This window comes from Falco punctatus (genome assembly GCF_963210335.1).
Source record: "Falco punctatus genome assembly, chromosome: 7".
Taxonomy (NCBI): Eukaryota; Metazoa; Chordata; class Aves; order Falconiformes; family Falconidae; genus Falco; species Falco punctatus.
The window spans coordinates 18,677,386-18,704,424 of record NC_137587.1 but is presented as its reverse complement, the minus strand read 5'-3'; the positions used below and the strand labels follow the sequence as shown (position 1 = coordinate 18,704,424).

Sequence of the window (27,039 nt, the reverse complement as noted above, 5' to 3'; positions counted from 1 at the left end):
ACCCCCCCCTTCTTTTTCAGTAGTGTCTTCCTGAAAAATTAATGGAAAAAACCAGGGAGCAGTTCTTTGAAGATGAAACAATTAGCTATGTTACGATGCTCTCCTGGAACATACAAGCCAATGTACACTTTTATTTAACAGTGATTGCAATGACAATTAAATTGGATTAATTTGTTCTAATCACAATTTGTTCCGTAATTAATCATGCTGATGCATTTTTCCTTGTTACAAAGGTAACAGCAGCAATATTTCTGCCTTCTTTCATTGTCTCTGTTCACAGTCTTGATCCGTCTTCAAGAAAGAGTGGAGAATTCAGGCCATGAAAAGATGAAAGGCTTTGTTAAGTGTTCAAAGTAAAAAAATTGACAGAAATTGTAAGGATCTTAACAAAACTTTGGAAGGAGCATATGGAATATTCAACATTTCTCTTTTTCTTAGAACTGATACAACTTTTTAAAGTCAGTTGGTCACTTAGAAGTTTTAACATGGTCTTGGGCTATCATAAACACCATTGTACAAAGCTTACTTGATAGCGACTATGTATAGGTGTAACGCAAGGTTGTCTTTCTGCAGGAAGTAAATGTTTGCTGTACTTCAGTTTTAATTCCTTATTTACAGATTTTTAGTAATCTGTCTTCTATGTTAGGTCTGATATGTTTGTTTTCCCAAAAAAACATAGCTGCCTTTTAGTGAGGCTGCTTGAGATAACAAGGCAGACGGTACATTGAAGCAGCTGATAACTCAGAACGGAAATTGAAGATGTACAGAATCTGCTTGGACTGTAGACAAGCCAATTTCCTCATTGCCAAAAGGAGGGAAACTTGCTCCTTCAGCTTGGCCTAGGTAATCCTGCTGCCTTCTGCCTACAAGTTCTGGTACTTCTTGGGCTTTGCCGTTTGCTGACTTAAGAGAAATTTGTCCATCTTTCTGCTGAATTTCTGTTACGTTCTAGAGAGTTAAATTAGCTTGCAGAAGGGTCAAAGAAAACCAGAGCCAGCAGAAAGTAAGCACCAGAGGCATGCAGTCAGAAGCAAGACCTCTTCTCTGTTTCTGGCAGTGAGTGTGAGTAATACAGACAGCTCACTATATCTTAAGGATTTGTAGCCTGAGAGCTCATTTAGCCACGTTTTGAATGAATGGGCACCTCTCAGTTTATGACAGGCTGTGTAGAAGGGAAGGAAGACGTTTTGCTGAAGCCTGTTTCAACTATTATTTAAGATGGCGTGGAAGCTGTTTAGAACAGTTTGAAATAATTTCATCAATTACTTCATCAAAGATGCTTCCATTCTTCACATGTAAGGAAGAATTTTAGTGCATAGATGCCTCACCTCACTGTTTTGAACAAAGTATTTGTTGGTGCGTATCTTTTTGATGAAGTAGGGATGATAATGGCTCTGTAAATGAGGTGTGTATTGCTTCAAAGAGAAAGGCTGGCTTGTGGTTAACGATTTTGTATTTGTAAACTCTATAGACAAGTGCCCTTGGGTTCTGATGCAACTGTCAGGCTTCATGTAAATTGTTCATGGTTTCTGTTTCAATTTCTTGTGTATGAAGTACGAGAAGCTTGTCTCAGAAGTATTTGGAAGCATAAATTTAGTAATGAATATTGGGTACTCAAATAGTGTTGTGGAAAGAGTGATGCACTTCACTCCTAAGAGAGAAGTGGCATGTTTACTGACATAAAAGAGCGATGTAAAGAAGTTGATAGCAAATGCAACAGTTCAACAAGATTTGATGGCAAGGTATGCTTAATTATTTACTGCATAGAGGACAGGGTCAGACAAAACTGTCAGGGAGACCATCCTGTTGTTCAGAAAAGAGCCCCTTGCTTTCTGAACCCCTCAGAGGGTGTGGCTGGATCCAGACTTGGTCAGTTGTTTGTATCTCTAGGATTATACGTGTGCAATCATTGCTTTGTATCACTTGGTTAACATGTTGAAGTTTAGGATGCTATTAATTGCTTACCAGACATCTATTGCAGCAAGGAATCTCCCAGCCTTGAGTAGTAACCTGGAGAGGCGTCCCTGCTCAAGGGGGGATCCTGGTGTGAGCCTGCTGCCATAGAGGAGAGCTCAACAGGCCCTGGGCTGTCCACTATTTCTGGAATAAGGTGATTGACTTATAGTCATATATGCATACTGGCTGTATTTTAGTTGTCACATGCTCACCTAGCCCTCAGTTGCTGAGCAAGATCTATGCCCTTTATGTATTGTGTTATTTGTTTCCCAAATTCCAAGTTGAGCCAGATGCGGCCATCGTGACCACCACTTGTGGCTATGGCTTAAGCAGAAAAGGGGGGCAGTGGGTGGGAGGGCACACCGCCACATCCAGTATGGGTATGAGCTTACTGAAGAAAATCTAGTAAGTAATCTTAAAGAGCATGTGTATTAAGCATTTATATGTAGTTCTTTATACATATATATATTAAAGCAACCTTTTTAAGTAACCACATTTCAAGATTTCCAAAGCAGTCAGGCAATTTAAATACATATTCTTTTCCAATTTAATGAAAAGTGTATCAAATCACTAAGATCCATTTAAACATCTCCACATGGGTGTTAATGGACCTTTCATTGCATAAAGGTGGTGTGTGATAAGTAGCTTAGAGGGCAAACTTTGTTTTATATTTTGATAAAAGGGCCCTGTTTTTACAGGGTTACAGTGATAGCGGTACCTTAAGGTACTAAAAGGATTTCACTTCCATTTTTAAGACATCATGACCTTAATCCTGCTGCTATTGATAGTAGACAGTGATTTTGTATTCCTATGATTTATTTCTTTCATTTGAAAATTACGGCTTTTAGGAATTTACAGTCATTGCAATTACAGAGTCATTGTGGGATAGCTTGCACGGCTGGAGTGCTGTCATGGATGGCTCTGTACTTGTTAGGAAAGACAAACCAGCAAGGAGAGGTGGTGGAGTTGCTCTTTATGTGAGGGAGCAATGAGAATGTATCGAGCTGTCCCTTTGGGTGGATGCAGAATGAGTCGAGAGCTTATGGGTAAAGATTAAGGGGCAGGCCAAGACGGGTGACACTTGTGGGTGTTTGCTACAGGCCACCTGACCAGGCAGAGGAAGCCAATGAGGCCTGCACAGACAGCTGGAGGTAGCCACACAATCACAGGCCCTGGTTCTCATGGACTTCACCCTGGTATCTGCTGGAAAGACAACACAGCTAGGCACACACAGTCCAGGAGGTTCCTGCAGAGCACTGATGATAACTTTTTGATGCAGGTGGTGGAGGAGCCAGTGACATGGGGTGTGCTGCTGGACCTTGTGCTAACAAACAAAGAAGGGGTGGTTGGGGATGTGAAGGTTGGGGGCAGCCTTGGCTGCAGTGACCATGAGATGGTGGAGTTCAGGATCCTGCATGGAGGAGGCAGGGCAGTAAGCAGGATTGCAACCCTGGACTTCAGGAGAGCTACCTTTGGCCTCTTCAAGGACCTGCTTGGAGGAATCCCATGTGTTAGAGCTCTGGGAGGTAGGGAGTCCAATAGCATTCAGGCATTGCTTCCTCCAAGCTCATCAAAGATAGATGCATCCCTATGAGTAAGAAATCAAGCAAAGCAGGCAGGAGGCCTGCACGCATGAGAAAGGAGCTTCTGTCAAAACTCGGAAGAAGGAAGTTACAGAATGTGGAAAAAGGGACAGGCTACTTGGGAGGAACATAGAAACATTGTCAGAACATGCAGGGAGGCGATGAGGAAGGCTAAGGTCTGGCTGTAATTAAATCTAGCAAAGAATGTCAAGGACGACAAGATGACCTTCAAGTACATCAGTAACAAAAGGATGACTATGGAAAACATCGGCCTGCTGCTGAACAAGGTGGGTGCCCTGGTGACAAAGGATGCAGAGAAGGCAGAGTTACTGATGCTGCCTTTGTCAAGAGGATGGGGCCAGGCTCTTTTCAGTGCTCCTTGGCAATAGGACAAGGGGCAACAGGCACAAACTGCAACACAGGAACTTCTACCTGAATGTGAGGAAAGAATTCTTTACTCTGAGGGTGAAAGAGTCCTGGGACAGGCTGTCAGAGAGGCTGTGGGGTCTTATTCTCTGGGGACATTCAAAACCCACCTAGATGCGACTGTGCAACCTGCAGGTAAGCCTGCTTTAGCAAGGGGTTGGTCCTGATGATTTTCAGAGGTCCCTTCCAACCCTGACCAGTCTGATTCTGAAAATAACCAATTATGAAATATAAATAATAGTAAATCCTTAGTGGCAATGCATGTTTTTCATTCTGATGTCTCAGAATGAAATATGGATATGTATGGCTATATATTATGCTTATTTAATGAACTGTAGAAGTGTTTACATCCAATGTTGATGGGCTATAAGGAATACAGACTTTAAAATTCTGGACTTCAAATCAGTGGAAAAGCAGGTTTACTAAAGAAAGTATGTTGAAGGGTTAAAAAACTACATACGCACATTTTGTACATTCTTGGGCAGGAAAAGCACAAGATCCATCTGTGGTGCAAGGGGCATTGGGAAGATCCTATTTAATAGGCTTACCTGTGATACGTATCTCCTAGGGCTAGTTACTGAACAGGTAACCGGCACTGAGGCCAGCTTGCCTGGAACAACTGTGCATGCTGTGTGCCGAAACAGAGCACATGGATGCTGTATCTCGGGAGTTGTTTCTTGCCCATGCTAACTTCCCTACCATATCCAGGAATTATTGGGAGTAGAGGGAGAGTGTCGTTATTTGGCATGTCCAAAAGTGTGCTGACAACTGTAGCACAAGCTTAATACTGTGAATTGGCAGATTCCCATGTCTGAGGAAGTTCCCTGGCAGTGTTTCATTTATTAAGATTCTTGAAGCTATACGTGATTGAAAGGAGAAAAACTTAGATAAAGAACCCCAAGGTAATTTAAAGATTGCTGTCGTGGCAGATTTGACCCAAGTATTAAGATTTACAAAAAATAACTTAAAAAAATTTGTAGACTAAAGATGTTTTCGTGATGTTCTATAGATGTTCTTTTCTAGGTGATTGTAACATTGGCAGTAGTGCTAGCATATGTGGGCAAATGATTATAAGGGAGCAAATGAAGATGTCTGGCCATTTCATGATGCATATATGTGTTTGTGTGTCATAACTGCAGTCACAGCTTTTAGAAGAGTACGGATTTCTTTATTTGTCTGTTACCCATTTGAGTGAAGAAAAAGAAGCGATCCCGTGTTTCTTTCCGGCTGGGTAAGATTGCTATACCATTCAAGAAATTGATGTCATCAGTCTTTTCCTTGGTCACTACGTAAAAACCGGACACCCATTTAAGGCTCCTCACTAAATGGTATACTCTAGCCACCCAACCCAGTTTTCCCCCACTATTGGTGTAGGCTTCATTCTCCGTGGCAGTCTGCCAGCGGACTGACTAAACACAAAACACATTATTGCACTTTAAGTGCCAAAAAGCAAGCAGTATCTATCAATTGTTAAAAAAAATAGAATTTCAAGTCTTACTGCTTTCATTTTTTTTAACAGCAAGACCTTTAGATCTTAATGACTATTTTGAACTTGATACTGTTTGTAAAATCTGGTGATTCAGACCATAAAATAGTACAACATTCAGGGAGCTTTTAGACACAAAATTTCTTGTAGGAGTAATACTGAGTTTTGATCTATTTTCAGGTTAAGCTAGTGAAAGCTTCTTGAGGTCACAAATAGATTTGGTTTTTTTTCTTAATTTTATTTCTGTTTCAAAATCCATAAAGAATTATGAACCCTCTGTTATAATAAATATTGATTCTTCAGTAAATCCTACTTTTGAAGTTACAAGGTTATTCCTTCAAATTATGCTGGCAGTGACCCTTGTCTAATACTTTGTTTCCGATAAGGTTACGAAGATTTAATGACAATGTGATTTTCTGTGCAAGTGGAGCTTAGTTAGTTAGGGCTTCTATTGACGATGCACAAAAACAGATTACAGTTGAGCTCATTTTTATTATGTATTTGGTTCTGCATGGCTGACAGGAATAAAAATTAATTAATGACTGTCATTCAGTCAAGGGCAAATGGTAGTGAATATACGCCAGAAAGAAAATCTTTCATGGCATTTTGTGACCAGCACTGGGTTTTGAACTGATTCTTTATAGCTGAATACAAACATCAAAAAGTAATATTACACATGGTGAAACTCATTTAAAAACAGAGCAAGTAGAAAAGTAAAAAGGTTTTCAAAGGAATATTTTCTGTTTGAAATAGTAGAATGTTCTCCTCAGAAGCTCTCTGGATTCTTTAAGGATCTTCTTGCTGTCTGGTACACACAGGTGTACCATTTCCCTTTGTTTCAGAATGGAGAATAAGACACCTGAGCTCATGGTCTGGTGTGCAGGGCACTGGGCTGCTGTTTACCATGCAGATGTGAGAAGAATCCAGTTAAATACTTGAATAATCGTTCCCATTCCTGGGATCAGAACAGAATAAGACTTCGAACTAATCTTTGGGAGGGGAGAATAGTGTTTCTTTTCCTACCAGTTCATCTTCTCCATAGATGTGATCCAGATTGCTTGAACTTGGCAGATGGGAAATGTATAAGCTGTATTAGTAATGATTTAATTTCTTGACTGTGGTAGTAGAACACCCTGAAGGAAAAGTGTACCTAAAGAAACTGGAGATCAAGATTAAGCCTTCTGATGAGGCTGTAATTTTGCAGTGCTAAACATTCTCTTAAAAAGAGGAGGCGCTCAGATGAGAGGTGGAGTAGTTACTGAAAGACAAGCTTATAGTGGAGTAAGTCCAGCATCCATCATCATATTTACCAAAAGTGATGAGAATTGTGTTGTTACCAGGTATGTGATTAAAGGATCCAGATGGTCCTTTCATAAAAATAATTGCTTTGTAAGGGTCCCCTGCATGTTAGGCACGTGACTCTATAGACAGTTGGTAGAGATTCCTTGAGATTATTTTTGTAATCCTTTCATTTCTGCATTTGAACTGTAGTGTTACGCTTCCTCTTTTGTTTTGGTTTGTTTTCCTGCTAGTTCTATTCACATGATATTTACACAGAGCATTTTTCACTCTGCCCTTCGTTTTTATGAAGACTACAAGGCTCTTGTTGAAATTGCTGCAGCAAAATCTATTCAGCCGGCAGAAATAATTGTATACATCACTTATGCTTTCAGGTGTTTCAGTGGTAGCAACCAATTATTTCTATCACCAGGTAGCTAGCTAATGGTGGAGATGTCATTTGTCCTGGAAAGATCTAATTAAACTCTGTGCTTTCTTTGGAATATGTTTGAGGCCTATTGTATTGCAGATTTCTTTTCAAACCCTTTAAGTACTGTACCCTGAGAAGAATATAGAAAGATTGTACAGAGTCAGCCAGAGTTCACTGGAAATAAAAGTGTTTAACAAAATGCACCGTTTACAGTTTTTTCATGGAGGAAGGAGGTGTGGGTGGAGAATTGAAGAAAATGTCCAGAGGGCTTGGGTAGCTCCTTGTGAAAAATGTCAACTTAAATCCCAGTACCTAACAGTGGAAGACACCTGCTGCTTTCAGCCCACTTCATTAGTATCACATAGGAAAGAAGCACCCTTGAATTCTGCCTCTTTCAATCTTAAGTCCATATAACAAAAAACCTGCGTGCTCTCCTTCATACATTGTAGCTGTTTATGGACTTTGTATATATGAATGGACTAAACTTGCCCTCTGAAGCTCATTAAGTGCCTTCATAGCTTTGCAGTACCTTGTTAGCCTTTTTATAATATTTTGTACATGGTTCAAATTTGATAGTCTCTTTTTAACTAGAAAAACTTCCACTTTCTCAAATGTGCTTCTTTGTAAGAAGTGATTAGGGCTATAACGACTTAAATTTCTAACTTGATTTAAGCACTGTTGGTTTTTTTTTCTCTTTAAACAGTGCTCATATTTCCTACTCTTCATGTATTTTTAATACTTTACATATAGTTTGTTTTTATGTATTTTTACTGCCTAAAAATTCTTTTGGATTGCAAGTTAGGAATTTGAATAAGGTATTTCTGCAATAACATGTTACTGAGAATATTAATACACTTCATCAACGGAAGTCCAAACCACGAAATGAAACTTGCTTCAGTTAGCTCTTTTATGAACAAATATGGACCAAAATTACCAGTGCAGCCAGGTTATATGAATACCTGTGGAAAAATATGTAAATGCATCTAAAGACCTTGCTCTGCTATACACTGTTACTTCTAAAGGGAAGTTTAATATTCTTTCTCCAGCCAATGCAAGGGGTATTTGTCTCAGCTGTTGAACACAGCATTATGGTTATTCCACATATGGCTGCAGTAGTAGATGATGAAGAAGTCCTAGCCTACACTGTAGGAATGTACTTTTTGCATGTTTATGTACTGCTGTAGCACTTCCAGATAGTCTCTTCTGAGTGACCATTGTGCCCAAGTATGCCATAACCAGGAATGCTTAAAATGCAGTAGGCGAGAAAGGTTATTGAGCTAACCAAACTGAAGCAAGCGTAAATAAATGAGAGTTTAAACCATAACCTGTGCATGAACCTCCTCTAATTTCTAAATTCTATAGGTTAAGTTTCAGAATCAGTGTGTTAAAGAGGTATTACAGGTTTTCTAGTCTGTATAGGTTCTTAGCCTATAAGTTCTTAACAACCACAGTTCCTTAAAACAAACACCTTTCAGTAGTCATTGAGCAATGTGATTAATTCTTATGATGTGATCTCAGCCTCTCTCCCGGGGAGAACTATGGGCCGTGAAATGTCTTGTTTGGTAGATATTTTTCTGCTCCCACCCTATTCAACCCCTGTGTATTATTCACGTTGCTGTCCATTTTCCTTAAACATCAGCAGGATCAAGAAACTAAGTCATGTAGTTAGTGTGAGACGGTGAGATCTGTGATGTGATAACCATCGTTTCCTGGAGGGATTGACTCCACAGCCAGCTGCACGGACACACATAGTGTGGTGAGATATGTGTGTTTTGGGTTTGGTTTTTTGGTTTGTTTTTTCCCTAGGCTCATCAGCAAATTGAGAATTTAATTTGCTTATTTAAAGCCTGCTTTATGTTCTGAAGCATTCTCTGTGATCCTTCTAAGCATTTCTTGTGATGAAATATTGCTCTACATGAAAAGCCCCTCTTTTTTTCTTGGTGTTTTTTTGTGGTTTGTTTTTTTTTTTTTCTTTTTAGCACTGCTACTTCAGCTGTGAGGTTGCTAGAGAGCAACAGAAATCACAGAATCTCTCTTTGGAAATGAGATGGTTGCCATGACAATGCTCCCAGCTGCTTCTTGTCCCAGATGATAAAATCATTTTTAGACTCCTATATTATAAGCTTAGGCTACAATTTTTAAACTAAAAAGTACAGCTGATTGATTCAAATCAAAGATCAACATATTGCATGTTAAAAATCTTTGGGCTGATAATCAGCTAAAATTGTTGAATCAAATATTTATGCAGGTACTATCAAATATTTTTATTTGTTTTTGATCAAATGCTTGAGGTAGAACTGGTGCATGGAGATGGAAAATATTTTCATCTTACTGATTTTACTAAATGTCTTTTTTTGTAGTAGAAATTCTCCTGAAAGCTGACTGATATTTAGATAAGTAGTGTTTAAAATGTGATTCTGAATCATGTTTTGCAATATGCCAAATCTGGATCAAACCTGAAGTGCTAGATACTTTTAAGTTTCATTATCTCTGAAGTCCAGACAGTTGATTATGGAAGTGTTGGTTGTTTTGGTGGTCTCTTGTCAACTTCACATGGAGCAGGGTTATCACCAACACTAGATCAGTTTAGTCATGCTGTGTCTGGCCAGTGTTAAAAACCTCCAAGCATGGAGGTTTCACAACCCGTCTGGGAAAGCTGTTCCAGTGCTTCACTACTCTCAGTGAACAAGCTTTCCCAAATGTCCAATTTGAACCTCCCAAGTCACAGGTTGTGGTCATTGCACCATGTTGTTGTTAGACTATGTGATTAATCATGGTGAAATCAAAAGCCTGGTGAGGTTCAGATGAATATTGACAGATAGAGGAACCCTAGCAAACCTAGTCAATGAAAACTGGAAGACACAGACTTGACAGCTCCTAAGACTACCAAAGGAGAACGATTAGACCAATTTTGCAGGTGTGAAACCCAAAGAAACTCTCCGGGAAGTCATTGCAGAATGAGGTATTGCCTGCAGGGGACTCACTATGGGATGCGGGGGAAGGGCACTTTGGAATTGCTTAAAGGTTATTATTCGATGCTTTTAGCAGGACTGTGGGAACGTGTGAAGCTTTATGGAATGGTTAGAGGAAGGACCAAAGGATGGGGAAAGGTGGGATCTGTGTAGCAGGGAGGAACAAGCCTGATCTGATTTATTTTTTGACCTGTCTATGCTGGCTGCTTTTCATCACCTTATCAACCCCTGGGTTTTTTCAGTTCTCATTTTCTGAGTTTTTAAATGTAGCTCACTGTTCTTTATTTCTCTTTTTAAAAGACTGGCCTTTACTATGCCCACTGAAGTCCTCTGGGACCTCCATGACTTCTAAAAGGTAAGTGTAAATGGTTCAGAGAGAACTCCTGCTAGTTCACAAGGTGCCTGTCGGATTTAATCTGCCTTTGCCATTTGAAAATACCTAACTTCTTCAGTGTCTTTGAGATGTTTTTCACCTAATCTGGCCTCTAATCCTACTCATTAAAATCAATTTCATTAAGTATCTGATCACTGTTTATGAAGTCTGCAACAAAAAAAGACATTGAATCTGTGGCATTTGCCCTCCTTCCTCATTAAATAATGGATTTTTAGTTTTGACTGCTTTTTATTTCCAATTAATTTACAGAATATTTCTCTAATTTTTATGCCCCTTCCTAACGGCAATCTTTTTAATCTTAACCTCTAATTTTTTCCTAGTCTTTTGTTGTGTTATTCTCATATAGTCACTCTTAGGAATTTGTTGTTTTATTCCACCATTTGTTTGCACATCTCCATTTTGACTTTCAAATTTTTACAGAACTCTTGAACCAGAACTTTTAAGCTGTTAATATGGTTCCTGTTTTTCTTCATGAGAAATAGTTTGTCATTTCTCCTTTATTATAGTACCTTTTATTAACTGCCACCCTCCTTGAAGAGACTTTTTCTCTCAGAATCTTAGCAAGAGGGGTTAGAAAATGGTTGCCTAAGTTTCTTGGTCTGCTTTTTCTTTTTCTTTTCTTTTTTTTTTTAATTAAAATATATCGTCCTTACAATACTGCATATTTCTTTCCTCAGAATCACAAATTCTACCATATTAAGTTATGTGTCACCTAAATTGCATTCCACACAAATACTTTCCAACAGTTTTCACCTGCAATAATTGTATCTGGCAATTTTGGCCACCTTTAAAATAAAAAGTAACTTACAAGACGTGTCCTATCATAATCTTTTCCAAAGCTACCAGAGTAATTTCAGTTTTTCATTGCCACTAGTCCTATCAGCTAACTAAACAATTATTTTTCCAGTGTGTCCTATGATGATGGATTTGGATGCATTTTTCAAATTAGGTCCTGCTTCAGTGTGTTTTTTGAAAGTGTGCTCTTTTCAATTTAGTTAAGTTTCTATCCCTTTAGAATTTGGTCTATGCTTCAAGAGGAAGACATAATAAATGTGGGTTTAGTGTTTACTTCAGACCTTGGAATATATTTATTTAAAAATCGGAAAGAAAAAAAGTTCTGAACATCTGAAAAGTAAGGTATTTCCAAGAGGGAAGCATTTGTTCTGTTTTACTTTCAGTCCAAAATATATACCTTGGTTCATTTCCTAAATAATGGTTCATCTCACAAATAATGAATGTGTAAAAGGAGATTTAAAAACTGTATTGAAAATAGTCTTATGTGCAATGTGTTTCAGCAGTTAATAACTGCTTTCTGCATTGTCAGACAAAACACACACTTCATGTGCCATTGCCAGCTCAGAAGTTCAAGAACAAGTGAAAACTGTTACAAACATTTTTTTGTTACTGATCCTATACAAAGATACTGAAGTGCATTTAGCCAAGGTTGCAAAGCAATTCAAAGTCACCCAAAGTTGCAGAAATATTTCTATGGCCTGGTTTTGTTGTTTGGTGGTTTGGTTTTTCTCGGGTTTTTTTCCCCAAAGCAATGACTTGTGCTGTGCACTCATAAAACCTCTTTCAGGAAAGATACTCAGTGAGCCGTTTTCTATGTTTTATGTGTTTTGCCTGGCTGGAACTTTGTTGCTTGAGTTCCTTTGTATGCTGAACAAGATTATTGCATGAAATGTAGCATTTTACATGTTTCTGGCAAAAACACAAAGCCATAAATCACCCATGTCAAGCCTTTTGAAGACCCTGGGTATGCAAGTTGCTAGCTTGTGTCAAAGCCTTTCCCATAATGATGGAGGCCATTTTGGGCACAGAGAGCACAAGATGATAGAGTTTTTAACTCTCGGAGAAGTAAGGAGGGGGGTTAGAAGAACTGCCGCCTTTGACTTCTGGAGAGCAGACTTTGTCCTGTTTAGGAGCCTGGTTGACAGAGTCCCTAGGCAGGCAGTCCTGAAGGGCCAGGGAGTCCAGGAAGGCTGGGCATTCCTCGAGAAGGAAATCCTAAAGGCACAAGAGCAGGCCATCCCCATGTGCCAAAAGACAAGCTGGCAAAAGAGACCACCAGCCTGGCTGAACAAAGAGCTTTGGCTGGAACTTGGAAGAAAAGACATCTTACAATCTTTGGAAGAAGGGGCAGGCAACTCAGGAGGGCTACAAGTATGGCATGAGGTTTTGCAGGAAGAAAATTAGGACTGAAGCACAACTAGAACTTAATACGGCTACTGCCATAAAAGACCATAAAACATGTTTCTGTAAATATATTAGCAACAAAAGGAGAGCTGCAGAGAATCTCCATCCTTTATTGGACACAGGGGGAAGGAAACATACTGGCAAAGGCTGAAGTACTTAATGCCTTCTTTGCCTCAGTCTTTAATAGTAAGTCCATTTTTTCTCTGGGTACCCAGCCCCCTGAGCTGGAAGACTTGGACAGGGAGCAGAATGAATCCAAGAGGGAACGGTTAGTGACCTGCTACACCACTTAGACACACGCAAGTCCATGAGGCCAGATGGAATCCACCCAAGGGTACTGAGGGAGCTGGCAGAAGTGCTCACCAAGCCACTTTCCATCATTTATCAGCAGTCCTGGCTAACAGGGAAGTCCCAGTTGAGTGGGAGTTAGCAAATGTGATGCCCATCTACAAGAATGGCCAGAAGGAGGATATGGGGAGCTGCAGGCCTGTCAGCCTGACCTCGGTGCTGGGGAAGGCTATGGAGCAGATCAGCCTGAGCGCCATCACACAGCACATGCAGGACAACCATGGGATCAGGCCCAGCCAGTGTGGGTTTATGACAGACAGGTCCTGCTCAACAAACCTGATCTGCCTCTACAACAAGGTGACCCACCTAGTGGGTTAGGGAAAGGCTGTGCATGTTGTGTACCTGGACTTTATTAAAGCCTTTGACAGTCTCCCACAGCATTCTCTGGGGAAACTGGCTGCTCACGGCTTGGGCGGGTGCACTCTGTGCTGGGTAAAAAGCTGCTGGACGGCCGGGCCCAAAGAGTGGTGGTGGATGGAGTTAAAAGCCAGTTGACAGCTAGTCACAAGTGGTGTTCCCCAGGGCTCAGTGCTGGGGCCAGCTCTGTTTAACATCTTTATCAGTGACCTGGACGAGGGGACTGGGTGCACCCTCAGTAAGTCTGAAGACAACACCAAGTTGTGGGGGGAGTGTTGACCTGCTGGAGGGCAGGCAGGCTCTGCAGGGGGATCCGGACAGGCTGGACCCGTGGGCCGAGGCCGGTTGTACCAGGTTCAACAAGGCTCAGTGCCGGGTCCTGCACGTGGGTCACAGCAGCCCCACACAGCGCTACGGGCTGGGGCCAGAGCGGCTGGAAAGTGCCTGGGGGAAAAGGCCCTGGGGGTGCTGGCTGACGGCCGGCTGAGCGTGGGCCAGCAGCGTGCCCAGGTGGTCCAGAAGGCCAACTGCATCCTGGCTTGTATCTGAAACAGTGTGTCCCCCTGTACTCGGCACTGGTGAGGCTGCACCTTGAACACTATGTTCAGTTTTGGGCCCCTCACTGCAGGAGGGACATTGAGGTGCTGGAACGTGTCCAGAGATGGAAAATGGAGCTGGTGAAGGGTCTGGAGCATAAGTCTTATGAGGAGCATCTGAGGGAACTGGGCTTGCTTAGCCTGGTGAAGAGGAGGCTCAGGGAAGACATCACTCTACAGCTACCTGACAGGAGGCTGTAGCGAGGGAGGTGTCAGTGTCTGCTCCCAGGTAACAAGTGATAGGACAAGAGAAAACAGTCTCAAGTTACACCAGGGGAGGTTTAGATTGGACATGAGGGAAAATTTCTTCACCAAAAGGGTTGTCAAGCACTGGAACAGGCTGCTCAGGGAAGTGGTTGAGTCACCATCCTTGGTGATATTTAAAAGATGTGTAGATGTGGCACTTTAGGGATATGGTTTAGTGGTGGACTTGGCAGTGCTAGGTTAACGGTTGGATTCAATCTTAAAGGTCTTTTCCAACCTAAATGATTCTATGATTCTGTAATATTTACCAGCACTTATTGACATCATTATCCAGACTACTAAGGTTAAATTAACACAACTTTGATCTTGCTAGAACTGATGGCTTCATTATATGGGTTTATCTATGGGCATTTTTCATATCCCTTACACAGAAAGTCTGGTTAGTTGCAATGTAGTAGCCAGGTTGCCATCGCAACTAACTTCAGAGCTTGATGAAATAGTAAGTTAATCAATATCAGTCAAATTCTTCCTTTGCAAGGGTGTCTTAACAAGACCATGACTTGTTAAAATACAGAAAACTTGTGAAGAAACTTTCCACATAGGACAGGCTGCACCGGAAAAATCCAAATGAATGCTTGCCAGTTAAAGCTGAGCAGCATCAAAGGGATAAGTAAAACCAGCATATCGTGGGGAAGGAATATGTGGTCATTAGGCTGAGAAACTTGAGTAACTTCATTAACATGGCTAACAATGTCATTATAGTGATGCATTATTTTGAAATCTGTAAATTACCAAACCATACCAGTATAAAGTAGTTCTACCTTAAGATCATTATATGATTTTTAGGGCTGAAAAATTATTCTCAAAATACTTGATCAAGAACAGAGAGAGAGAGAGAGATGTAATGATTTTCATTGTTTTTCAAAGTGTTCACCTACAGAAAGAGACACCTTTCAGAGCACAAGTGAATGAATGCTGTTGCCCTTTCTTCTCTCTTCTAATTTAACACTTCCGACTTCACTTCTGCTGTGCCAGCTCAGATTGAAGTTTGGAATTCAACAAAGAGAAGCAAAAAGCAAGAAAGTAAAGAAAAATTGAAAGGTAGGGGAAGAGATAAACAGTGATGGAAAACGTAGGAATCAAAGGCACAAACCAAAGATATACCCCAATTTATATCAGGGTAACATGAGACCTATCAATAACTAACACTAAAGTCAGTGGTGTTTTCTAGAGCATATCAATATGGACAGAGTGGAAAGGTACCTTCTGCCCTTTCTCAGCATACTATTTCAACAAGATTCCTATCTGTCCAAAGCACTTGTAGTATTTCATAAACTACAATACAGTATTTTCATGCTTTAGCCAATGTTTATAAAGCTTGGTACCAGCCAGAAATTAGGTATGTCAGACATACAGATATCAGAAATTTCCTGAGCTGCATAACACTACAAGCAAAGAGAATGTGTTCTTAAACTTTTCCCTGTAGCTCTGCTACTGACCAGTGTCAGGGAAAAGATAACTTTCTGACTCCCTGTGGCCATTCTTATCTATAATAGAGTGTTGCTTGTACTTTGAAAATGAAGATAAATATCACTGAGTTTTAAATTTTACAAGCAAATCTTCCTTAAAACATTCATTATGTGTATTTATTTAATTATGCATGAAATACAAATCCTCAAATTGTGCTTTTACTGAGGATGAATTACTGAAGCATGGTATAAATCTTCAAGTAGAGCTTGCACAGGTCTTAAATGCTCCATTAGTTTTAATTGTGGCTTGTTTCAGGGATAGAATCTGATTGTAGGGTTGTAGGCTGGATCAAGGAGCACAAAAACTTAAGTGTTCGCTCCTCTTGAAAAGTGTAAATGCTAGATTAGACATCCTATAAAGGCCGTGCAGATAGGCAGTACAGTCTTCAGATATATAGCAACAATTAATTAATTCATTACAGTTTTGACCTGACTTAATGTTAATTGTTAATCTGAATAAACTGAAACAGAAACTTATTGACCAGCCTGTTCTACTTTTGTTTTTTTCCCATTTTTATATCTCAGAGACACCGTTTCTCATTCGTTCACATTAAACCATGAAGTAACAACAAGGTTTATGGTTGGTTTGTTCCCAGTACCTATGAATCAAGTTGTCTCTAGGCAGTTTTAAATGTGACTAGCAGTATAGCAGCTAGTTAATTTACCTATGCAAAATGACACAGTCAGTTTGAGCATCCCCCTGTATATTTAAGCAATGTAAGTAATTTTCTGAACTAAAACCTCTTCATGGGTCTCCATCACTGTGCTTATTTATTAATCAAGGAAATTTAATTTAGTTACTACATTGTTTTAATCCTTATGGAAGAACTTTGTACTTTATAATTCATACATACTTACTTGCAAGTGTAGTAAGCGAGAGCAAAGTCCACTAGAGTAAGTACACGCTGTGAAATAATGAAGATGCAATTTTGCTTCATCTGAGATAGTGTGTGTTGGAGCTGATTTATTCACTTGGACTTAAGAAACAGGCAAAGTACAACTGTAAGGAACAAGCTCATTCATTTGTGAGTGGTTTTCTTTGCCAGGCTTCACTTGAAAGAGGTAAGGTGCCTGTCTAGTGTTGTTTTCCATAGTTGCTTTCTTAATAATTTATAATTCCAACTTCTGAAATTCTAGAATTAAATGGATCTGTAAATCATTTCAATGTGTAATATAAGGGAAGAAAAAAGCCTTATTCACTCAAAAATGCTAAAGAAAAACAAAACAGCCTTTAAAATAACTCCAGATCCAAGTACAGATTTCCTGAAGTTTAGTGATGCTTGTGGATTATATTTTGATTTTAAGTAATTTATAATATAATAATTAATAATAGCAACAATAATGGAAGCTTTCAGGAAACAGGAAAACTTTCATCAAGTCCAACCAGTAATTTTCCGGTTTATTATGATCCCAATGTCAAATGATCAACTTTGCATAAAATAGCAAATTGTATGTTAATAGTAAATCAGAACTATTACTGAATGGTTTTAGGTAGAGTAGAAAACTCTTTTGCTGGTTTTCTTTATGGTGGATATAAAAATTAATTCTCAAATCTGAACTTTATTACAGTGATTTATCTTGGACATTTTAAAAAACATGTGCTGAATATTTTTCCACTCTGGAAAACTGTTTGCTGAATCTGCTGCTATGTCATTAGATTTATAAGGAATGTGGCTTTGTTCCAGCATAAACCACTGTGGAGAAGGATATGGATCTCTCTAGACTCTGTGCTGACGCTGGCAGGAAATAATCTCTGACCGTATTGCTGCTTGCTAGATGTATTTTCTGCCTTTGTCAAAGACACTGTGGGGAGCTCAGTCGTTAAAAAAAAAATAAAAAAAATAAAAAGAGTTTGGCTAGAGTCTACGTAAATGTGTCCTTTGAGAGTATAGGAAGCATTTGTTATCCTGATTCAGTCGATGCTATCATTGATACAGAAATGCCTCTTCAGTCAACCTAGGATTTGCCTAAGTGAGGACCCCAGGATTTAGTCCAGTAATAATAGTATTATTCATTAATTAAAAACAGTAATAGTCGTAAGGCTTCTTGCCATGTTGGATGGAGGCTTACTAGATTTGTAACCCCCAAAGGAGGACAAAATGGGGCTCAAAACTGTTTTGATTCAACATATTGAACCCTTGTGGGTTTTGAAGAGGCTGAAGAAAAGTTCTTTTTGCTGTGTTTATTGAGCTTTTTTTTTTAAAAAAAATCTGATTTAAACCTGTGACCTTAAACTTAAAGCTGTAGATGGAAATTCAGAAAAGGCATAGTCCAGATGTGCTGAAGTGAGTTCTCCAGTACGTGGAAATATTCCCAGCACTTGGAAAGCCTTGTCTTTCAGTATTGTTGAATTACAGACAGTTAGCAGAGATAGTGTTAACTGTTTCTACCAGAGTTCTCCAGTACGTGGAAATATTCCCAGCACTTGGAAAGCCTTGTCTTTCAGTATTGTTGAATTACAGACAGTTAGCAGAGATAGTGTTAACTGTTTCTACCAGTCTGACTGTTGGTGCCTCTATTTTACTACAGTTTGGACTCAGGGAATAACTGAAATTCAATTCTGATAAATATAAGGTGTGCTTTTTCTTTTGTCATTACATCACTTTCTATGGCTTTTTGTCACATATAAAATTACATTATGTTTCATTGCCTGGCATGGTAAAAGGTGACAGAAGCATGAGACATTCTAAGTGTTGCAGCACGGTGCTCAGTGTCAGAGGAATGACTAGTCAGAAATAGGGAGTGAGACATCAGGGAAAGGAGAGGCCCTTGAAAAATGGGAGAAGCCAGTTTTGGCAGAGGCTCATTATATTGAAGCTAAGTATTTCAATACCTTTCTCCTTCAGAACTTTCATACTAAAGGTCATAAGTCTTTCCATTTTCAATTTCAGTCTGTGTTACAGTTCCGTATTGCTGCAGGAGGACTGAATCAGAAGATGCTGTTGACAAGTTCAGCGGGTTTTATTCTGTTCTTGCTGTCTCACTGCATTGTGTCAGTGAGCACCAAAGAGGCAGTGGTCTTGGCTAATGCCCACCTTCTCCCCCAAAGAGGCTATGAGAGGCTGGGTAACACCAATGAAAAAGGTACTCATGAAGAGAGTGAGTGATTTGGATGCATGCTGTGTTTTACTTTATTGCTTTGCTGTAACATTTTCAGCCAATGTATTTGACAGTTAGCCCTGCAAAAATATTTTGCAATATGAACATGTCCTGCCCTAAAGTCCAGAATCTTTGAAACCCTTGCTCAGCTGCCATCTAATTCAAGAGAAATTAACAGGTTTTTTGTAAAAAAAATGTTTTGTAGCATTTGAAGACTTATTCTTAGGACAGTCATATCTAGATTACATCTGACACCTCAGTACCTAAATCCCATTGGTACCTATAACTGAGGCATCCCTGAGCCTTTCTGGTTTGCAAGGTCCAGCTTGGTATGTTTTCCAATACATTTACCAGAGCAGATCCCACATAAAATGTACACATAAGGAATAGTGGGATTGATTAATTTTCCTCCTCTGACTGATGGCACTTGAGGGTTTATAAAATTTACTTTCCAAATGAATCCTGTAACAATTAGCCTAAATTATGTTCTCATTATCTGTCTATAGAAGTTCTTCTATTTTGCATGAATAATATTCACTGAGAAGGGCAAATACAAGTGTCAGTGTATATATTGCTGGCTTGGACATTACTGTATAAATCACTTAATCATTCTATAAAATCATGGGATCACATCTGGAGTCAAGCTGTGTCTGCCAGGTGAATGTTCTAACTGTGGTACAGAGTTGTGTACACAGTTTTGCTCTTTCAGGATATTTAATAATGTAATGCAGATAGTATTGAGATTTAAAGTATTCTAATATTGGCTGTGGATTCTATTAGCCAATGACAGGAATAAAAGTAAGACCTTCAAAAACCTATATACTCCTGTAAATCTGTCCAGAGTTTCTTAAAAATAACAGTAAACTTCTGAATACCAAATATAAAAGACTATATTTAACACAATGCTGATAATATGAATAATACTATTTAACCTGTTTAGTCTATCTGGATATCTTAAAAAAGCCTATGATAAAATACTTAATACAATTTTAAATCAGAGAAGGTTGGGTTACTTTATAATTTCAGTAGAGATTGAGAAGAAAATGGCAATGACTCAAGTAGAAAAGTAAACCATAAAGTCAAGGGGAGAATAGAAGTATTTGCTTATAAATGATCTTTTCAGTATTCTTATTAAGTACAAAATAGGAAAAAACCCCACCTTATTAAGTGCAAAAATAGGAATATGCTGATAAAATTTAATGCTGACATGAAGCAAACAAATGCCAATACAAAAGTCAGAATATTATACAGAAAAAAAATTGTATGTTCTTAAGTAATATGTTTGGGATGAAAAATAAAGTACAAAGTTCTAGGTTTTATTGCAAGGTGAGGACTTTACTAGTTAGAATGATCCAAAGACTAACCTGTAGTTTAAAAGGAAACTAAGCAATACAAATGCAATCCTAGAATATATCAACAGGTATGTTTTTAATAAGACTTGGGAAGGATCAGTGGCACTATATAAGGCCATCTGCAATACTGTGCAAATTTTACCCATGTTCTAGGAAATTAATTTGCAGTGAAGAGGTTCAGAAAAGCTACTAAGATAATTAAGGAACAAGAGATTTATCTTACACTAAATAATTAAAGAACTTCCGTATCCTACAGAATTTACCATAACAAAACAAAGGCTGACTAAAAATATAGCTGTCCTCATGGTACATTGGGGCTTATTACCCAGGAAGAAGCACTATTTAACTAAAGGACAACATGACACAAGAAAGGAAAAGATGGGCAGTGGATATTAATAAAATTAGACTGAGAATCAGATGAGTATTTCTAACAGAGTAGTGACAGTTATTGGTCTACAATGCTTTCCAGTTGGAAGAGAAGGAATTTAATGAATCTGTAAAGAAGACTGGATGATCTAATTCCTTACAGGATCACTAATAGCTAAAACAGTCACTCATGGTCCCTTTCTCTTTCCAGAAAGTTGAGGGGCTTTTTTTGTTTGTTTTTACACTAACCAAACTATTCAGTGTACTTTTGATCTGTTGGTCACGAGACCATACAATGAGAGTGACTCTTTTCAGATTCTGTTCTTCTGTTCAGAAAAAGAAAACCAATGTGTTCAGTAAAAAGGATCAGTAGGGTCTCTCTGGTCAGTGATTTGGGCAGTGAAGAGCTTTTTTTATGAGCTTTTGCTTTCAACTTTTATCTTTGGAAATATTTTTCCTTGTTTTTTGACCTTTTTTTTTTTTTTTTTTAAATGAGGACATCTAGCCATACTTTTCCTGAATTATCCCTTTTTCCCAGAAGAAAAAAATAAGTTCTAAGTACAGTATCTAAATTCCTGTCAGTCATTGTCAGGAAAGAACATCAGATTTCTTAGGTCTGAAGAACTGTCATTTTACATCACAGGTGGTTGAATTTTCTGTAGGAATTGTCCTCATAGAGATATTAAAATTGTCAAGTTTTTATTAAATATAAATGACAAATATTACATAGTACAATGACATAATGACAAGTCTTTCAACTCTATTGAGAAGTTATTTCAATTCATAAACATATTTTTGAGTAACAGAACATTGAATAACATCCTTCTCTACAAAAGGAATTATCTATATATGAATTCATACATACATAACTGTATATTTAAATAAATTATATTCTGGCTCTTGGAAGCCTCACAATCAATTGTAAAAAACAGAGCATTGTGCCTTAGTCTGAGAGATGCTTGATACTATACTATAGCAAGAAATTACCTTATAAGCAAGTTAAATTTAAAAACCACAGTGTGTGTATATATATATTTCAGCCCAATATAGAGGGCCATCCCAAGCCTTATATGCTATTTTTATCAACCTCTGAGTCTACTGGATAAGCAATAAAGTGGAAAAGCACTTTCACCTATTTTTCTGATATTGGCAGCACAGCACTGTAGTTCTACCTGCAAATCAGTGGTAAGATTTAGCCTGGAGTTTGAGTGACAAGAACTGTTCCTAAAAAAGTCTAGATGTTTTTAAGTTTTGTATTAGCAAGAAATGTTCTTTAATATCTCCCTTTGATCAATGATCACATGACATACTTATCAGAATTTAATGCAAGGATGTTGCAGATGCCTGAAGTATAAATTGGTTAAAGAGAAATTAGATTTATTTGTTGAGGATAAGGCTAGCTCTAGTAATAAAACACAATGCTCCAAGACATGGCACCGAGAACTGCAAAGTTGCTGACTACTTAAACTGGAAGAACACAGGAGGAAAAGGAATGGTCTGTACATAACTTTCAGCTTTTCAACCATACTTCTGTCATAAAGGCATAATCACACTCTGTTGGATGGTAGAGTAACAAAACCTTTTTTGAATTTCTGAACATTTCCTGCATGTTCTGCCCTGAAATCTTCCTTCCTCCTTTAACTAAGTAGGCACCCATTACCTGGGGTAAGTCAGTCAGCTTCCAGTCACAAGGCAATCATTCACTTATTCTAAAGGACAGAGTTCATTATCTAAAATTAAGATTTGAACAGAAAGTTACTTTAAAACTTCTTTTTTTCCTACTCAGACTATCCAAGGGATTGTTTTGAGATTTTTCAGCGCTCCAAAGGAAATTGCAGAGATGGTCTTTACATCATCCAACCCAAGGAGGAGCCAATTGTTGTCTCTTGTAACATGCAGGATGGTGGCTGGACAGTAATCCAGCACATTACAGCCAATACTACTGTTGACTTTGATAGGACCTGGCAGGATTACAAATATGGATTTGGCTCTGTTCATGACAGCCACTGGTTAGGAAATGAATATATGCATCAGTTAACTAGCAACTCCGTGCAATATATACTTGGAGTTAAACTTGTAAACCTAAATGCTGAAATCAAATGGGGACAGTACGAACCATTCCTTATTGAAGATGAAGAGTCTCAATACCGAATCAGGGTTGGCCTATACAAAGGCAACGCCACTGATGCTCTGACCCTGGACACAGAAGCTTATCTCCATGACAACCAGAAGTTCACCACCAAGGACAGAGACAATGACAATTACTTTCAGAATTGTGCTAAACTGGAACACAATGGTGTTCCTGGGGGAGGCTGGTGGTATGATGCGTGTGCTGGAGCAAATTTAAATCGTAGGAACATGATATACTGGCAAAAGGACTGCAACAAGCAACGTGTGTGCAAGTTTGCGTGGATGATGATCAAACCTATTGATCACAGGCTGCCATACCCAACCAAGTCCTGTCCATGCCAGAAAGTTGAACTGTAGGTAGGTTATGCATACTTTGAAAGGAACATGGATTCTTTGTCCAGTGACTGAAGTGAACTCACACTGACTGGATAATCATACTAAGTAATCATGATTGAAAATTTAATTTGCGCCTCTGCAAGGGCTTTATCGTAGCATATTGTCCAGCTACCAACTACACAAGTGAGAAGTCACTGTCAGAAACTGAGGTGTCTATCAGAAAATTAATTTTACAGTATTTTAGCCATAAGAGGAGTCAGGATATGATGTCTTGTCTGTCTTATATGAGATATACATGCATATACGTGGATTTCAGAAGGTCTTGCTCTACTATAAATGTTCACGGTTGATCTCCTATAATTGCATATCTTCATATATCATGCAGGAAGAAAATTTCCAGTGAAGTACCTACATTTATAAAATGCATATTGGAGAGTGTTGTGTACCATAGGGCAGCATCAGGCCTTTCCTTTTTACCTTTAGTGAAAAATATTTTAATACATAAAATTGGAATTAACCTCATTGCCCATGGATTCTTTTCCCTTTCATTGACTCTTCTTTTTATCTCTACTTTTTAATGATCCTATACACAATGAAGTATTCAGTATAGTTTTCTTTTCTTCTTTCTTTCTAGAGTGCCCAGAGCTAATGGGCTCATCAGCTTTCCCATTTAAAGCTACTAATCCAAACCTTACAAGTCCTCTGAATTTTTCCCCAAGGAATTCAGTGAACACATTTTTTAAAAGATCAAATCAATTTTGCAATTGTTTACTTATTGCTTCATGTCTTTTCTGAATATTACTCTACTTTGTTTACCATGTTTTGACTGTTGCTTCTCCCTGTTCCATGATATGTTCTCTTTTTTTAATGCCACTGTGAGAAAAGAAGAGCACGTTGGCTTTATTTCACATTTGCTGCCTTCAATTGTTTTGGCACTCAACCCTGACACTATTTAAACAGTGCCTTTTTTCTGATTATAAAATAAAAGGAGAAGCTTTAAATTTCATGACAAATTCATCTGTTTTAAAATAATAAAAGGATTTCTGTTTTGATAACCTTGAAGACCTTGTTTTCTTTACAGCTGTTTGAGTTACTTCACACATTTCTGTATCATTGGAACAGCTGAATGACAACTGAAGAGTTTTTATTGTTGCATTATACAAAATGTCACGATAATAATTAGAATATAGTGTATGTTTTCTTAGATATTTCAGTTACAGAAACTCAACGAACAGATACTGGCAAAATCCTGCTTTTTAATCTAAAAATAGAATCTCATAATTTCCATGAAAATTACTTCACAGAAAATAAATTGTATTAATTTTCAGAAGAGCAAACCTGCCAGGATTACTTAAGAAGAGAAATTAATTGGGGAGTGGAAAAGCCAGGAAAATTATTTTTATTTTTTACAATGCAGTGCAGCATTTTCAGAAAGAGATACAGATATGTTATGTGGGTGAGGCCAATATACCATACTTATCTATCTAGCACCATCTGCTCTTTTTTCTCCCTGAAATTGTATTCAAAGACTGAAGTGTGGTAGGGGAAGAAATGGATAGTAGCTGAATTGAATTTGTCATTGAGTCAATTTAATGTGGTTTCTGCTGTAATTCTCAGGACGCCTCCAAAGTTGTAATGAGGATACAAGAAAATCACCTGAGTGCTGCCAGTCTCCCATAGCTTTTATTCAAATTCTTGGCCATATGGCCAGATTCTCACACACCTTCCAAAAATGTGTTTTGAATAATCTTGACATGGAAGCCAGCAGGGTCCATCTGATCCTCAAACGCAAGTAACCTGCTCTGCAGCCCACTCTTGGACTGTTTTGGAGGAAAAGACTGTGCAAATAAGGTGTATGAATAACTGAGGCACCAGCAAGCCCAAACCCAACGGCCCAGTTTTGGAGGCATTCTCTAGTATTAACTAGAACCCTGCAAATCTATGCTGATACTGAATTCCAGGATGGGAATTAGATTAAAATGTAATAATAGCTCATAACAACTGTCACAGCACTAGCAAAACCAGCCGGCTGCAACAAGGCTTTTATCAGCAAATTCCAGGTTAACTTCAATAAGTAGTTCCCGCACCTTGCCCTAGCACAGCCACCAATCTCCCACAAGGTTTCAACAGTTCATCTACTGTCCGTGCTGTTTCTTCATCCTCTTCAGCCCAGTCCACCCTGCTTCTTGCCTCTGCTGCATCCAGAGCCTTCCTTCACTGGGCTCCTCTCCCAGCCAGCCTCTCCTCATCCAAGCCCCCTTCTTCTCCCAGGGCCTCTCCTTGTCTCTCCTACATCTGGGGCACGCTCTCTCCTCCCCCTGCTTCTTCCAAGTCTCTCTTCATCCAGTGTTCCTCTTCCATACCCCTTAGAGTTATTTAACGACTTAGAGCTCCACATTATCAACATCAGCCAACCCACCGCCCCTGAAGCCAGCCCACAGCTGTGTATTATCAATGTTAATTAACCTGCCTTCATTCCTCTACAATTCCTCTACAAACAACAAGTCTTCAAGCAAAAACAAGATGGAAAAATTAATCCAGTTCAAAGAAAGACATTTAAAGGAAGTCAGGGACTGAGGTAGGTTCCACACTTCTAACCAAAGTATGGATAGAAATGGCTACTGGAGCAGGATTTGGGATGAAGTAGTAGATGAAAATAAGAATATTCCAGTACACCCACCAGCACTTCTTTCTAGAGCTCTTAAAAAGAAGGACATGGAGCCTTGAATAGTGCACTAAATTCTTCCTTAGCAAAGGACTGCCTTGACAGAACAGATTTTTTTTTCTGCATCGCTGAACCTCAGTCATCAGATACTCAGAACTGAGAGCAGCTGGTCATCAACACTGAATCAGAAAATCACAGTCTGAAACACGGGGTTTTCTATTCTGTCTTGTGTTTTCTTTTCCCTCTCACATTTCTCCTATCCCCTCTCTCTCTCTCTTAGCCTTTCCTGATTATACTGCCTCCTGCACAGACTTGAAGAAAGGAGATGGGTCCTTTTGTGGTCTAACCTCAGCCGGCAACTAAGTACCTCACAGCTGCTTGCTCGCTCCCCTGCCCCCCCTCCCCCTGGTGGGATGGGGAGGAGAATCGGAAAAAGGGGAAAACGTGTGGGTTGAGATACACGTGGTTTAATGATTGTAATAAACTAGTAGTAGCAATAATAATAACAACAACTATAATTATAATGAAGATAAGAGGGTGAGAGAGGAATAAAATTCAAGGGGGAAAAACAAACAAAAGAAAGCAAGAGATGTGCCATACAACTGCTCGCCACTCGCTGATCGATGCCCAGCCAGTCCCCGAGCAGCAATTGGTGGCTCCCAGCCAACTCCTCCCAGTTTATATACTGAGCATGATGTCAACTGTCAACTGTCCTGGCTCTACTCCCTCTTGGCTTCCTGTGCACCTGCTTACTGGCAGGGCATGGGAGACTGAAAAGTCCTTGATTTAGGGTAAGCACTACTTTGCAACAACTAAATCATCAGTGTGTTATTAACATTGTTCTTATAAAAAACCCAAAACACAGCACTACCAGCTACTAGGAATAAAATTAACCCCATCCCAGCCGAAGCCAGGACAACAGGTTTCTTCACCTCTTCACTGCTTTGCATTTCTCCCCGTATTGTTTTCTGAGCTGCAGGAAAGGTAAGCGTATTCTCACATACAGTATCACATTAATCAACTCAGAATTTAGCAGAAGGAAAAATTCTTCCTAAAAAAGTATCAACTGACAAAATAAGAGAGCCTGATGACCTCTTTCTAGCAAAAGTGCTCATTTATTATTTGTCTTTCAAAACCATTCAGCTTTCATATAAGAAAGTGCATGCTTTTGTTTCTGATTTTCATATGTGTAACCTAAACAATAAATTCCTAGACTTCCACATAACCTTTTTTTTTACATGTTAACCATAGAGTTAAAAGTATGACAAATGTTTTTAGGACCAAGCATTGAATATTGTGCATCAATAAATAAACATTACCTGCCTGGGCTCAT

General features: G+C 38.9%; 1 protein-coding gene across 6 annotated transcripts; it reads left to right on the top strand.

Annotated features, from left to right (window-relative positions):
- The first annotated feature begins 134 nt into the window (after nt 1-134).
- LOC308067286 (fibrinogen-like protein 1-like protein) lies at nt 135-24,096 on the top strand. Of its 6 annotated transcripts, XM_080395902.1 has the most exons (5): nt 135-8,915; nt 10,432-10,486; nt 15,157-15,330; nt 18,650-18,842; nt 22,362-24,096. In XM_080395902.1, the coding sequence occupies exons 4-5, from the start codon at nt 18,695-18,697 to the stop codon at nt 23,060-23,062; spliced, it is 849 nt and encodes a 282-aa protein (XP_080252028.1). In that variant the 5' UTR covers nt 135-8,915; nt 10,432-10,486; nt 15,157-15,330; nt 18,650-18,694; the 3' UTR covers nt 23,063-24,096. The 6 variants fall into 6 exon arrangements, with proteins under 6 accessions (XP_080252028.1, XP_080252027.1, XP_080252024.1 ...); XM_080395901.1 differs by lacking the exon at nt 15,157-15,330; XM_080395898.1 differs by having other exon boundaries at nt 10,432-15,330.
- Nucleotides 24,097-27,039: the final 2,943 nt, after the last annotated feature.